At 46.3% G+C, this 16,171-nt stretch overlaps 1 protein-coding gene across 1 annotated transcript in view; it reads left to right on the top strand.

The window, feature by feature from the left end:
- The first annotated feature begins 12,898 nt into the window (after positions 1-12,898).
- The window catches only part of VSTM4 (V-set and transmembrane domain containing 4), a 91,429-nt gene continuing 88,156 nt past the window's right edge, over positions 12,899-16,171 (top strand). The window contains exon 1 of the mRNA XM_032266843.1: positions 12,899-12,994. Coding sequence (XP_032122734.1) covers positions 12,940-12,994 — 55 coding nt within the window. The 5' untranslated portion in view covers positions 12,899-12,939. The remainder of the gene's footprint in view (positions 12,995-16,171) is intronic.

Genomic DNA, 16,171 nt, shown 5'->3' with positions numbered 1-16,171 from the left:
GCTCTGAGGCAGGGAGCCAGGCGATCAGGCTCGGCTGGTCCCACCCCCACAAAAGAACAGCAATGAGAAACTCTGGATTGAGAGTTTCACAGCAAGCGCAGCTGAACCTGGGATGGTCCAGCTCTGTGGGGGAGGGGCGTCCGCCGTTACCGAGGCAGCCCACCATGATGGAGGTAGTTGGCCAATGCTGAGGCAGCCTGCCGTTGCCAAGGCAACCCGCCATTGCTGAGGCAGCCCGCTGTTGCCAAGGCAACCCGCCATTGCTGAGGCAGCCTGCCACAGCAGAGAGACTCCGCCTCAGCAGAGGCGGGACACCATCGCCAAAGCAGTTCTAACTACACCCGTATAAACAGGACTGCAGGGAAGTTCACTCGTCAGCGGGGCGGAGCCCACAGCAGCTCAGCAAAGCCTCTACAGGCCGACAGTGACTAGGCTGCCTCCTTGCTGGGCAGGGCAGGTCTGAAGGAAAAAAGAAAGAAGGCAGCAGCATAACGGAAACTCATAAATAAAGCCCTAAATCCCTGGGACAGAGCACCTGGAAACAAAAAGCAGTTTATGAGTTCTGCTGCAGCAGACCTAAAAGTACCTGCCCAGTAGCTCTGAATGAACAACAACAGAGCTCACAGCTCACCGTTTGAGCTCCTATAAAGAAGAGACCATCTCCTCAAGCAGCTCCCTGACCCCTATATACCCAAAGAGACACCTCATAAAGGAGAGATCAGATTGACATTAGGCGGGTATCCTTCTGGGACAAAGATAGCAGAAGAAGAAAACTGGTAACAAACCTTACTGTTCGACAGCTTCTGCAGGTGATCCCCAGGCAAGCAGGGCCTGGAGTGAACCTCAGCAAACCTACAGCAGAGGGGCCAGACTGTCAGAAGGAAAACCAAGAAACAGAAATAACCTCATCATCAACAAACAGAACGTCAATCTGAAAGATTTGAGACCCAATCTGAAAGCCAACAACTACAAAGTTGACAGGTGAATAAACCCTTAAAGATGGGAAGCAACCAGCACAAAAAGGATGAAAACACCCGAAACCAGAACACCTCTCCTCCTACAAGGGATCACAACTCCTCACCAGCAAGGGAACAAGGTTGGAGGGAGAACGAGTGTGATGAAATGACAGAATCAGACTTCAGAAGGTGGGTAGTAAGAAACCTCTGTGAACTTAAAGAACATGTTCTAACCAAATGCAAAGAAACTAAGAACCTTGAAACAAGATTTGACGAAATGCTAACGAGAATGGACAAAATAGAAAGGAATATAAGTGAATTGATGGAGATGAAAAATGCAACACGAGAACTTCGCGAAGCATGCACAAGTATCAACAGCCGAATTGACCAAGCAGAAGAAAGGATATCAGAGGTGGAAGATTAACTCAATGAAATAAAACGGGAAGGCAAGACTGGAGAAAAAAGGGTAAAAAGGAATGAACAAAATCTCCAAGAAATGTGGGACTATGTGAAAAGACCTAATCTACGCTTGATAGGCGTACCTGAATGCGATGAAGAGAATGAATCCAAGCTGGAAAATACTCTTCAGGATATTATCCAGGAAAACTTCCCCAACCTAGCAAGGCAGGCAAACATACCAGTCCAGGAAGTGCAGAGAACACCACAAAGATATTCGTCAAGAAGAGCAACCCAAAGGCACATAATCGTCAGATTCACCAGGGTTGAAATGAAGGAGAAAATACTAAGGGCAGCCAGAGAGAAAGGTCGGGTTACCCACAAAGGGAAGCCCATCAGACTCACAGCAGATCTCTCAGCAGAAACCCTACAAGCCAGAAGAGAGTGGAGGCCAATATTCAACATCCTTAAAGAAAAGAACTTTCAACCCAGAATCTCCTATCCAGCTAAACTAAGCTTCATAAGTGAAGGAAAAATAAAATCCTTTGGGAACATGCAAGTACTCAGAGATTTCGTCACCACCAGGCCAGCTCTACAAGGGCTCCTGAAAGAGGCTCTACACATATAAAGGAAAATAAGTACCAGCTCAACTAAAGGGCAAAACACCCAGCTAGCACCAAAATGGCAGTATCAAATTCACACATAACAATATTAACCCTAAATGTAAATGGACTAAATGCCCCAATCAAAAGACACAGACTGGCAAATTGGATAAAAAGACAAAACCCATCGGTGTGCTGTATCCAGGAAACCCAGCTCACATGCAAGGATACACAAAGGCTCAAAATAAAGGGATGGAGGAAGATATATCAAGCAAATGGAGAGCAAAAAAAAGCAGGAGCTGCAATTCTCATCTCTGATAAATTAGACTTTAAAGCAACAAAGATCAAAAGAGACAAAGAGGGACATTACATAATGGTAAAAGGATCAATGCAACAAGAAGAGCTAATGATCCTAAATATATACACACCCAACACAGGAGCACCCAGATACATAAGGCAAGTTCTTAATGACTTACAAAGAGACTTAGACTCCCACACAATAATAGTGGGAGACTTTAACACCCCATTGTCAATATTAGACAGATCAACCAGACAGAAAATTAACAAGGATATCCACGACTTGAACTCAGACCTGGAACAAGCAAACCTAATAGACATTTACAGAACTCTCCACCCCAAATCCACAGAATATACATTCTTCTCAGCACCACATCACACGTACTCTAAAATTGACCACACAATTGGGAGTAAATCACTCCTCAGCAAATGCAAAAGAACGGAAATCATAACAAACAGTCTCTCAGACCACAGTGCAATCAATTTAGAACTCAGAATTCAAAAACTAACCCAGAACCGCACAGCTTCATAGAAACTGAACAACTTGCTCTTGAATGTTGACTGGATAAACAATGAAATGAAGACAGAAATAAAGATGTTCTTTGAAACCAACGAGAATGAAGACACAACATACCAGAATCTCTGGGACACATTTAAAGCAGTCTCTAGAGGAAAATATATAGCAATAAGTGCCCACATGAGAAGCAAGGAGAGATCAAAAATTGACACCCTATCGTCAAAACTGAAAGAGCTAGAGGAACAAGATCAAAAAAACTCAAAGTCTAGCAGAAGACAAGAAATAGCTAAGATCAGAGCAGAGCTGAAGGAGATAGAGACACAAAAAACCCTTCAAAAAATCAATAAATCCAGGAGCTGGTTTTTTGAAAAGATCATCAAAATAGACAGACCACTAGCAAGATTAATAAAAAAGAAAAGAGAGAATAACCAAATTGGTGCAATAAAAAACGATCAAGAGGATATCACCACAGATTCCACAGAAATTCAAACCATCATCAGAGATTATTATAAACAACTCTATGCACACAAACTAATAAACCTTGAAGAAACGGATAAATTCCTGGACACTTACCTCCTCCCAAGCCTAAACCAGGAAGAAGCCGAAACCCTGAACAGACCCATAACAAGGTCTGAAGTTGAGGCAGCAATTAAGAGCTTACCACCCAAAAAAAGCCCAGGTCCAGATGGGTTCACAGCCGAATTCTACCAGACATACAAAGAGGAGCTGGTACCATTCCTTCTGAAACTATTCCAAACAATACAAAAAGAGGGAATTCTTCCCAAATCATTTATGACACCAACATCATCCTGATTCCAAAACCCGGCAGAGACTCAACAAGAAAAGAAAACTTCAGGCCAATATCCATGATGAACATAGATGCAAAAATCTTCAATAAAATATTGACAATCCGATTGTAACAGCACATCAAAAAGCTTATCCACCATGATCAAGTAGGCTGCATCCCGGGGATGCAAGGCTGGTTCAACATACGCAAGTCTGTAAATGTAATTCACCACATAAACAGAACCAAAGACAAAAGCCACATGATTATCTCAATTGATGCAGAGAAGGCCTTTGACAAAATTCAACAGCCCTTTATGCTAAAAACCCTCAATAAGCTAGGTATTGATGGAACGTATCTCAAAATCATAAAAGCTATTTATGACAAACCAACAGCCAATATCATACTGAATGGGCAAAAACTGGAAGCATTCCCCTTGAAATGTGGCACCAGACAAGGATGCCTTCTCTCACCACTGCTCTTCAATATAGTACTAGAAGTTCTAGCCAGAGCAATCAGGCAAGAAAAAGAAATAAAGGGCATTCAAATAGGAAAGGAGGAAGTCAAATTGTCTCTATTTGCAGATGACACGATTGTATATCTAGAAGACCCCATCGTCTTAGCCCCAAATCTCCTGAAACTGATAAGCAAGTTCAGCAAAGTCTCAGGATACAAAATCAATGTGCAAAAATCACATGCATTCCTATACACCAATAACAGACTTAAAGAGAGCCAAATCAAGAACAAACTTCCATTCACAATTGCCACAAAGAGAATAAAATACCTAGGAGTACAACTAACAAGGAACGTAACCACCTCTTCAAGGAGAACTACAAGCCACTGCTCAACGAAATAAGAGAGGACACAAACAGATGGAGAAACATTCCATGTTCGTGGTTAGGAAGAATCAATATCGTGAAAATGGCCATACTGCCCAAAGTAATTTACAGATTCAATGCTATCCCCATCAAGCTACCAGTGACCTTCTTCACAGAACTGGAAAAAACCACCTTAAACTTCATATGGAACCAAAAGAGAGCCCACATAGCCAAGTCAATTCTAAGCAAAAAGAACAAAGCAGGGGGCATCACACTACCAGACTTCAAACTATACTACAAGGCTACAGTAATCAAAACAGTATGGTACTGGTACCAAAACAGAGATATAGACCAATGGAACAGAACAGAGGCCTCGGAGGCAACACAACATATCTACAACCATCTGATCTTTGACAAACCAGACAAAAACAAGCAATGGGGAAAGGATTCCCTGTTCAATAAATGGTGTTGGGAAAACTGGCTAGCCATGTGCAGAAAGCAGAAACTGGACTCCCTCCTGACACCTTACACTAAAATTAACTCCAGATGGATTAAAGACTTAAACATAAGACCTAACACCATAAAAACCCTAGAAGAAAATCTAGGCAAAACCATTCAGGACATAGGTGTAGGCAAGGACTTCATGACCAAAACACCAAAAGCATTGACAACAAAAGCCAAAATAGACAAATGGGACCTAATCAAACTCCACAGCTTCTGCACAGCAAAAGAAACAGTCATTAGAATGAATCAGCAGCCAACAGAATGGGAAAAAATTTTTGCAGTTTACCCATCTGACAAAGGGCTGATATCCAGAATTTACAAAGAACTAAAACAGATTTACAAGAAAAAAACTAACAAGCCCATTCAAAAGTGGGCAATGGATATGAACAGACACTTTACAAAAGAAGACCTACATGAGGCCAACAAACATATGAAAAAATGCTCATCATCACTGGTCATCAGAGAAATGCAAATCAAAACAACATTGAGATACCATCTCACTCCAGTTAGAACGGTGATCATTAAAAAATCTGGAGACAACAGATGCTGGAGAGGATGTGGAGAAATAGGAACACTTTTGCACTGTTGGTGGGAGTGTAAATTAGTTCAACCATTGTGGAAGACAGTGTGGCGATTCCTCAAGGACCTAGAAATAGAAATTCCATTTGACCCAGCAATCCCATTACTGGGTATATATCCAAAGGATTACAAATCGTTCTACTATAAGGACACGTGCACATGAATGTTCATTGCAGCACTGTTTACAATAGCAAAGACCTGGAGCCAACCCAAATGCCCATCAACGATAGACTGGATAGGGAAAATGTGGCACATATACACCATGGAATATTATGCAGCCATCAAAAACGATGAGTTTGGGTCCTTTGTAGGGACATGGATGAACCCGGAAACCATCATTCTCAGCCAACTGACAGAAGAGCAGAAGATCAAACACCGCATGTTCTCACTCATAGGTGGGTGTTGAACAATGAGAACACATGGACACAGGGAGGGGAGCACTACACACTGGGGTCAGTTGGGGGGAAATAGGGGAGGGATGGTGGGGGGTGGGGAGCTGGGGAGAGATAGCAAGGAAAGAAATGCCAGATGTAGGTGATGGGGAGGAAGGCAGCAAATCACACTGCCACGTGTGTACCTATGCAACAATTTTGCATGTTCTTCACATGTACCCCAAAACCTAAAATGCAATAAAATAAATAAATGGGGAAAAATCATCTTAGTAAGAAGTGACTCTGCGGACCTTCTCAGTTCGCATTTGTAGTCTACAGACCACATTGTGAGAACCCCAGCTCCTAACTTCTTAATCCTTAATTCTTGAGAATTAAATTAGCTTTAATTTTAAGAGCACTTGATAATGGATGATGGCCCAGCCAACTCAAGGCAATTAAATTACATCGTTCTTTTTGAGGTGTGCCCTCATTGTTTACCAATGGTGAAAGCTGTGAGAGGAAGATCTTGAGATGGAACCAGGTGGGAACTCAGTTGAGAGAGGGTAAAGATGATGAGTCTGAGGAAGGAAGCAAGATGGCATCAGCAGGGCCATCCAAGAAGAAGCAGAAGTTGAAGGAGGATGAAGGAAAGATGAAGTTGAGTAAGGCAGATAGAGGCAGGAAGAGAGAAGTGGCAAATGTTAAGAATAACATGTCATGCTTTGACCTGAAATGTGACATCACAATAGGGTCTTGGAAGGGAAATTGTGGGTGGGGAAACCAGGGTCATGTCAAAGATGGTGGAGCCCTGACAGACCTTTCATGAGCGTTTCCTCGGTGCTCAGTAATGGGTTGAATTGTGTCCTTCCAAAATTCATATGCTGAGGGCTGGGCATGGTGGCTCATGCCTGTAATCCCAGTACTTTGGGAGGCAGAGGTGGGCCAATCACTTGAGGTCAAGAGTTCGAGACTAGACTGGCCAGCATGGCGAAACCCCATCTCTACTAAAATTACAAAAATTAGCCGGGCATGTTGGCGGGCACCTGTAGTCCCAGCTACTCAGCAGACTGAGGCAGGAGAATCACTTGAACCCGGGAGGTGGAGACTGCAGTGAGCTGAGATCATGTCACTGTACTCCAGCCTGGGTGACTAAGCAAGACTGTTTAAAAAAAAAAAATCTTATGTTGAATCCTAACCCCTAGCACCTCAGAATGTGACTGCATTTGGAGGTAAGTCTCTTAAAGAGGTAAATTTGTATGGGAGGGCCTAACCTAATATGACTGGTGTCTTTATAAGAAGAGGAGATTAGGACCCAGACACATACAGAGGGAAGACTGCATGAAGACACAGGGAGAAGACAGCATCTGCAAGTGGCAAAAAGAGGCTCAGAAGAAACCAATTATGACACCTTGATCTCAGACTCTGTCACAGAACTGAGACAATACATTTTTTTTTAAAATAATTTAAGCCACCTGGCCTGTGGATTATGGCAACCTGAGAAAACAAATATAGATTCTGAAGAGTAGGAGAGAGAGGCAGGAAGACAGCAACCACAAAGGCTCGGGGAGGTTCACGTTTTGGGCAGGGAGGCTTCCCAGGTGGGGTCCTTAGGGGCACAAGCAAGCGGTGAGCCCTCTGTCCATATTTGTTGATGTAAATGCCGGGAACAGCATAAATGCATTTGGGAGCAAGCAACTAACTTTTGGCAAACACAATGTGATCTCTGACCCAGGCACGAAGGGTGATATAGGCCCCTGTCAGAGCGTTTTGCAGAAAGAGTAGGGTGTGTGGGCACATGGTCTACTCTCAGCCTTGAATTCTTCCCTCCATATGACTAGAAGTTCTGATCAGAAGGTCCCACAGAAAAACAGGTGGCCACAGGGACAAAGAGGATGTGCTGAGCAGTAGAAAAGACAGAATAAGGAGATTCATGAGAATGTCAGGTCTACAGCTCACAGCCTGGGTACCAGGAGCCAGAGCTCATGTGTGCACGTGTGCGTGTACAGTTGTGTATGTGTGTGTGTGTGTGTGTGTGTGTGTGTGTGCGCGCGCGTTACCTGCTGCTCTGCACTGGGCTGTGCTGACACCTAGCTTGGGCCAAGCACATCAGGTTCACAGATGATGCCTGACTCCTGCGGGCTTATGTATCCTCTGCCGCTGGACTTGCTGCAGCCCCTCCAAGCATACCTGCCAGGACTACTGAGCTGGGTGCCATCAGTCTTGGGAAAAGAGAGTGAGAATTTCCTAAAGCAATGTTTGACAAACTTGAGTTTTATTCTTTTCAAAGGCCAAGAAGTATTCCTACGGAGCCCCTGTTGACTTAAATTATTGCTGTGGAAATAAAGCAGCACAAACACAAACAGCTAAGCTTATAGTTGCTTTACAAGCGCAAAACAAAAAACAAATGTATAAATTAAAGACACACAATTACCAACAGCAATAACCTCTAAAAACATTAATGTGACTATGGGCGTTTGTGAAACCAATTAGCCTCTCCTGTGAATATGGAACTGAATGCCATTCAGATTCTCCTGTAGGGTGACGGGGCTCTCAAGCCAAGTGCCGGGAAGTGAGTCAGAGCCTTAACAGCAGTTGCGTGCTGATGAAGTGTGATGCCTTTACCTCCATGGGAGTCGAACTGCCACCTGAGTCAGGCTAGCTCATCCCAGACTTCAGTTACAATCTGTAACTTTTAGTTCTTCTGTAACACTTTTAGTCTAGACTTGCTCCAAGCTGGGAGTCGTTGTGTCTCTGTAGAGGATTTATAGATGTCTTATTCCTTTATTTCTAAGTTATTAAGAATCCAGAATGGGAATTTCCCTGAAGTCTAAGTCTTCTGCTTGAATTCACAACATCAGAACTGTGTTTTCCTGTCACAACTTTGAAATAGGGAGGAAGAACTTTATAATTCCTAGTGCCTTACAGTAGATGAAATAATGCAATATGCATGAGATTGATTAATAATTATATGAGGTTTATGAGCAGCAGATATATAAAAACATTAAGATAGCTGAAAAGTCATAAACAAGCTTTCAGTTTTAAGTTTTCTTTTGCAAAAAAATGAAAACTTATAGAAGTTGTGAGAATGGTATATGAATTCCATATGCTCTTTATCAAGACCTACCTGCTCTTTCCATTTGCCTCTCTCTCCTTGTGTCTCTTTCTTTCCATATATATATATTATATAATACATATTGTAGATAAATTTGTTATTTTTGCTGACCCATTTAAGAGTAATTTACAGTCACTCTATTAACACCAAATACTTCAGTGTGGATCACCTAAGAACAAATGTGAACACATTCTCTTTCATAAGCATACCAGAAAATGTATGTAGTATACAATATAGTCCATGCATATTCAAAATTTGCCAGTCTTACCAATAATGTCCTTTTTAGGAATTTTTTTCCTGGCTCTGCATCAGGGATCTAGGATCATACATTTCATTTACTTGATAATCTTTTTCATCTCCTTTACTCTGAACAGTTCTTCAGTCTATCTTTCACTCATTGAATGTTCCATGAAAGCAGAAGGCATGGACTGAGATTTTTAGTCTTGTACATCAGGGGTCAGTTCTAAAATGTTTTCCTTGTGGTCAGTTTTATAGACATCTGTTCAGTTCCTAGTCCCTCCCTCATTCCAATCCCCTCCATCTGGAGCCTTCTAGGAATCTGGGGACATGTCTTTCCGTTTCCTGGGAGCTCGTCCAGCTTGCTGCATCCAGCCGGCCTGCAGAGCCCTTGGCATCAGCTCACAATCCCGCTCATCTATTGGGGTCAACCACGACGTTGGTTAGAAGCTATTTCTCTCTAGACATCCTGTCAGGTCTGCAGCTTCACATTTCTGTACATTTCAGGAAAAACAGTGCACTCCGTACTCCTTCCCCAGTGGTGCAGGGGGAAGACGGTGCTGCTGCAGGTTTGAGGCAAGCTGCATACCGCAAGGGATTTAGGCATTTCCTTCTGACTGGATGGGTGCATTGTCTGTAACCACGATCTCCCTTCTTCCTCATCCTTTCCCAGCTCTCTCAGTCACAGCTGAAAACCTCTTTTGTCTGGAGTGAAATCTGTTCACTTTCTTTTAGTGGCAATTCAAGCATGTAGCTGATTGCTTTTGGCCGTAAAGTGCCTGTGAACAATATGGAGAAGAAAATATTCAAAACTACTTTTAGAAATCTAGATTGAAAAAGTGACACGTGGAAATCTGCTAAACACTGTAGAAAAGGGGTGTTTGCTTTTTCTCGGTAGTCTTGGTTTAGGGATGTATTTGCTGTACGCAAAGTCCATTACAAAACCATGCCATACCCTTCCATCTCTGACCCACGTTCTAACAAACAACTGGATAATGAAAACGGAAAAGCCCCAGCCTGCCAGGTGATAGCAGAATGCACTTATTTGAGAGAATCTGGATTTCTAAGATTCTTTCAGTGGCAACTGGGAGAATCCATGATTAGCTGAGTACGCTCACCGCATAGCTTACTGTCCACAGGAATATGGATCAAGTTCTTTTTACAAGGTAAATAACAAATATTTAGGCAAATAAAAAATATTTTTTACAAGATAAACAACAAAAATTGGATTGTATTATTCTTCTAATTCAGTAGAAAGTCAGACCTGATAGAATCAAGGTAGGGACAAAGCAGTCTGTAGAGGATTTGCAAATGGTCCTGAGCTTGAGAATGAGTGAGCAGGCAGGAAGAATAAAAAAATGATCTGAAAGGCCTTTGCCAATGTAGTACAGAACAGCTGAAATGCCAAGTCTTATCCGGGTCACTGGCTCTGTCTCCCCTGGGAGCTGAATATATTCCCTTGTTCCTATGTTCATGCAGCAAAGGTCTTACAAGATGATTAGCTGGATTATTTGGGAAGCTGAAAAGTAGCGGCAACGCACACAATTGTAAAGTCAGCACAATGTTACCTGTCGCAGAAGTGCAAGAAAAGTACTTTCTAGCCTCAAATCTCCAGCACAAACCCAGTTTTGGCAAAGACGAAGCAAGTCAAAGGTGGCAAGGTTGAATTTCTGCTCCATTTTGCAATGAGAGTTGGATGTTTAGAAATATACAATGACTAAAGCAGGAGTTGCCTCCTCCAAGGGTGGCCAACACATCTAAGGGGTCCCTTCTGCTTTCCACCAAGAGAGTAAATTGAGAGCAACAGGTTGAGGTGGAGGTTACCAAGGACACCAGATGGCCCTGCCACCTGTCTAGCTGCTCTTAGTACATCCATGTCAAGACGTCATTTTACGTGTGTCACCTTCACTTAACAAATGAAGTTCGGAGAGGTTACGCTGCTCCAGCATCCAAGGCTGTTGCCAGGACAGAGTGGGTTGCTGGTCCGCTTTCAGAAACAGTGCTCCTCTTCAGACATCCTTCCCCAGTCTGCCAAGCACTGCTGCAGGCTCCAGGGCTGAGTCAACAGTGTGCAGTCAGAGTCCAAGTTCCAGTGCAGACATTTGGTGCCCCACAGAACCTTGTACAGGTCCTTGGTCTTCTTTGAGCCTGAATTGGCTAATTTGTAAAATGAGGCCTAGGACATCACGTGGATGGGATGTGTGGCTCATTTGCTCTTGCATGCAAAGTGATTTCCAAACGTCAGCCTGGAAGCCTCATAGGAATGTTTGCATTCCTGGCCTGCAGGAGTCTGTCTGACCCCAGCTCTAGTCCTCACTTCTTGTCCTTGGCATCACACCCAAGGACTTTTGCTGCCAGCTCACTATCAGTTCCCTAGGCCCTTCCACCAACACAAATGATAGATGGGGCTGCTTTCCCCAGCCTGGCTGCCTTGATGGTCAGTCCAGTCTCTGCAGGACTCTGCTCCACAGATGAGCCTCCCAGCTGGAAGATTCCATAGGGCCCAGAGACCTCAGGAAGTACCTGGGTTCAGAGAGGTCACAGAGCCTTTGCACCCACTGGCCTGGGGTGCCTAAAGGAGATGATTCCTCTGGGGAATGCCCTGGGGCTCACACTAGTGGGCAGCACACTCTTTCCATCCACTGCCACCTCCTCACTCCCTTAGAGGGAAGGAGATGAGGGCCCTGTCTCCTCCTCCAGGGACCCACTCCCAACCAAGGCCCACCTGCTAGCTGCTGCTACCCCTCACTGGAACTCCACAAAGACCTCTCCTGATAAACACACATAGAATAGACCTAACATGCACATTTCTTGCTTAGAGACGGGCTAGCCTCAGACCCTAAGTTTAGAACAGTGGCAAAGAGATCAGGCATTGGCTCAGAGTGACAGGGCTCTGTGGCTGTGTGACCTGGGTCTCCTTCAAGTGGCTGCTTCTGTTTCCTTATCTATAGTTATAACAGTAGTGGTTGCTGACATTAGCGAATTGGGCTCTGGGGCAACGCCTTAACGGGAATGGTGTCACTTGATCTTCCTAAACACCCCAGGAGGGGTTGGCCCATTTCCCCATCGTACAGGTGCAGCAAACTGAGGCATTTGGAGATTCTGGAACTGTCCCAGGGACTCACGGTGGCCGGGTTCAGTAGCATCGGAAAAAACACTTTAGCCCAGGCCTGGCTGAAGGCAATGTAAATGGGCATTTTTTTGTTAATAGTTTCCATATATTCTGGGCTGGTCTGTGTGGACCCTCTTTGTTTTCCAAGGGGCAGCACTTCGGACCCTGCCCTCCATTTCCGGGCATTAGAAGGGGCTTCTCTCCTTGGCTCCCGAGGGTCCTGTGGAGTGAGCGTAGGAGGCCCACAGCCAGCAGGTGAGTCTCAGGCCAGAGGTTCCCTAGACGCGCCCCCACGCCCTGGCTCCCAGATCCCGCCTCCCCTTAGGAATAACGGCCTCTGTGGGCAGGGGACCGCCTGTCGCATTGCAGCTGTGTGCCCTCCGAGTCACCAGCGATCACCCTTGCAGAACCTCAGTTTTCTCATCTGGGAAATGGGGCTGGTGAAAGTGACGCCAAAGATACTGGAGCGAACCGATCGCGTGGCGACTCCCACGCCCGGTGCGGGCCTCTGGACCCAGCAGCCCCAGCCCGGCGTGGCAGGCGGCCCGAGGGGCGGGCCGGGGGCGGGCACGGGCGCGGGCGCGGGGCGGGCTGTGGCAGCCGGGCCAGGCGGCGGCGCTCTCACGCGTCACAGCGCCGGGCGGCGGCGGGGAGATGCGGCTGCTGGCACTGGCGGCGGCCGCGCTGCTGGCGCGGGCTCCGGCCCCGGGTAAGCGCCACCGGGCAGGCCGGGCGCGGGGCGGGTGGGAGCCGTCGGCCGCGCGGGGGAGACTGGGGTTCCGGGCCTGGTGGGGAGGCCCCGCCGCCTCCGGGCGCGGGCCGGAGGCGGCACTGTCACTGTCGCCGGCGCGCTCCGGTGGGCTCACCTCGGGTCTGAGGGGCGCGGCGGCCCCTTCTCGGGTTCGGAGGACGCCTCTCCGGAGCGCGGTCCCTGTCCCGACCTCGCCCGGGGCTGGGCACTCTCACAGCAACAGTGTCCTTCCTAGCGGCAGGCCCCGAGGAGAGATGCAGCAGAGCGCAGCCCAAGTTGGTAGTTCCCTTTCCTTCTTTCCAGGGCAGTCAGGACACACAACTCTTGGCAGGTTCCTCAGAGCAGCAACTCCCCTTTCACTCTCTTTGGAGGGTTACTCGGAAGACAAGTCACGAGCGGCTGGATCTGCCCTGGCCCGGAGGTGGGGAACAGGGACTTGCTCGTGGGCCTGTGGAGGTGACCAGGCCTGGTGAGAGGGTCATCCACGGCTAGATGCAGCGACGCCTCTCCCACCAGCACCCTGCTTGAGGACAGCTTCTTGGTCCACACTAGTGGCTTTCATTCGGGTTTTCCTGCTCCCACTTCTAAGTGGCTGAAGAATTTTCTCTCTTTGTTCTCCAGAGCCCTGTCCGCTGCCCCAGGGTAGCAGTGGCGGTACTGGCTGGAATAACAGGAATCTTACAGGTATCGATGGTCACTTCCCTGAGTGCCTATCTGGGCCTAGCTCATTTAATCACAACACTTCCAAGTAAGAATGACTACAAAACGTTTATGTATCCAAGTGTTTAAAAAAACATAAACTTTAATCTCACCAATAACCTCTGAAGGAAGTGCTATTATTGTCCGCATTTTATAGATGAAGAAACTGAGGCTCAGGCCCATGAACGGACTTGCCTTAAGTCACTAGGCTTGTAAGTGGTGGAGCTGGGGTTTGAACCCAGGAAGCCTGGCTCTAGGATCTGTGTCGATAACCACTAAACTGTGTGGCCATTGTTTTTGAAAATTAGGGAACTGATGCTCCTAAGTAGGTAATTTTCCAAGAGTGATCCAACTACCAAGTGATAGAGCTGGCATTTGAGCCAGCATCACTCCCTAGATTGCAGTCCGAAGAGGAGGCACTTGGCTGACAGTGGGAAGAAATCCATCCACAGTCCCCCAGCTGTGAGTGAAGCCAGGCTCCCAGTGAACCTGATATCCTTGCTGTGGGAAATTTCCCAGTTGTCACTGTCTTGGCTGGAAAAATGATGAGAAGTTTGACTTGGATTGTGGGCAGAGCGAGTTCTTGTGGCCTGCGTGGAGTAGCCAGTAGCCAGTGGTCCTTCCTCTCCCAGGCTCCACGATCACTTTCCTAATTGAAGAAGCTGTCAGAGTGGTTGTCCCAGAGACTGGCTTTTGGTGGGGATCAAGGGCATTCTCATGTTTCCAGGAGTCCTCGGGAACCTTGAGAGCTGGAATTCAGGATTCTTTAGGGTCCGCCCTGGCTGTGCCCACGGTCAGCCCTGGGGAATGATAATAGTTCCTGCTTGTGGGACACTCACTGTGTCATTCATGACTCCTCACCACGATCCTGCTGGGAGGGGCTGGCAGACCCACTTTATACATAAGTCCCCAGCTTCCTAACCGCTTCACTTTTCTACCTCTCCATTTGGGGACTGAGCAGGACCCAAGTGGTCACCCATGTCTCAGTTTACAGGAAAGAAAACCGACTGACAATATATTTACTATAGCATATTTGTAGTCTGGAGTGGTGGCTGAGCTGTCTTTGAAGCCAGATCGCTTAGGATTGAACTCCAGCTCTGCCACTTACTATGTGAGCTTGAACAAGGGCTTAGCCTCTCTGTACCTCAGTCCTCTTGTCTATAAAATGGGAATAAACAGAGTATCAGGGTAAATTGAGAAAATGCATCTAAAGGGCATAGGGTTTGTACCCGGCAGGTATTAGCCTCTATCATTGGGCAAGGTGATATTTTTATCCTGGATGGAGCTATTTTCAGGTGATGGGCTAATGTGAGTGAATCAGTCCATGGGCTAGGTATGGTATCACCTCTGCTTAGTGCTCAGTAAACACTGGCTCCTGGTGCCAAGGACTGTTAAGTAATACAATAGTGTTTCTTTCAGAGATTTAGCTGTATGAATTCAGACTATCCTTTTAATAAGAAAGCTCACTGCTGCTGGTCTGTACTGATAGTTTGCATTCCTTATAAACTTAGAGGCTCTGGTTTCCCTGAGGTGAGTGGGTGCAGTTTCTTCAGGCAGAGAGGAAGTGGGAGGCACAGACCCACCAGCACATCCCTGGCCTGCTCAGACCGAAGGACTGTACCCACCTCTGCATCCCAGGTGAGGCTGGTGCCTTGTTTTGTTAGCTGTCTTTGCTCCCCTGCACCTGGAATTGGCCATCTCCCACTTCACAATGAGCAGATTGTCCTATTCAGCTACATGGATGTCCTTCTAGGCTGTTTTCAGAGTTACATTAGTCCTTTTTGTGACATTATTCAAATGTAAACAAGGGGATTAGACACCTTAACTCTGTCCACAGGAATTTGAGGTTCATCTATAAACATAACCAGCTACATGACTTGTGGGATCCAATGTCAAATGAAAATGTGGGGCTCCTCATTAAAATGTATTACAGTTTCAAAAATCAACGGCAGAGATTAAACCAAGCCGAGGGAGTGAGGCCTTCCAAGCATGGGGTCCTGTGTGCTTGCAGGTCCTGGGCCCGCAAAGCCCACTGTACTCAAGTGTGCATGTCACTTTCTATTGTTCTCACCTCCCCAGTTTCAGGGCATGCAAACTATATCTGTATTTTAAAGGTGTTTTTGCATGGGAGCCTATACTTACTGTGAAAGGCATCATTTTCCCATTTTTTGGATGGGGAAACTGAAACTCCAGGAGGCTCATACCTAGCAGAATCAGGTTTCCAGCCTGGCTCTGTTGGATGCCAGCTTCTGGCTCTTCACCCAGGTCCACCAAGCCGACCAAGCCACTGCTTCTGTGTCTCATCGTTTCTCCCCAGCTACCTGGGAAGGCCTGGGACTATGGGCATCCCAGCGCTTACCCCATGTGGTACCCAGGACTACCAAGTCCTGGAACATGTGCTTGTTGGAGATAGGGGATTTGGTGCAGCAGGAATCC

Source organism: Sapajus apella, unplaced genomic scaffold, assembly GCF_009761245.1.
Source record: "Sapajus apella isolate SASKATOON/1434 unplaced genomic scaffold, GSC_monkey_1.0 scaffold161, whole genome shotgun sequence".
NCBI classification, from domain to species: Eukaryota; Metazoa; Chordata; class Mammalia; order Primates; family Cebidae; genus Sapajus; species Sapajus apella.
The sequence above is the reverse complement of the archived record's forward strand: the minus strand, read 5'-3'. Positions and strand labels throughout refer to the sequence as shown.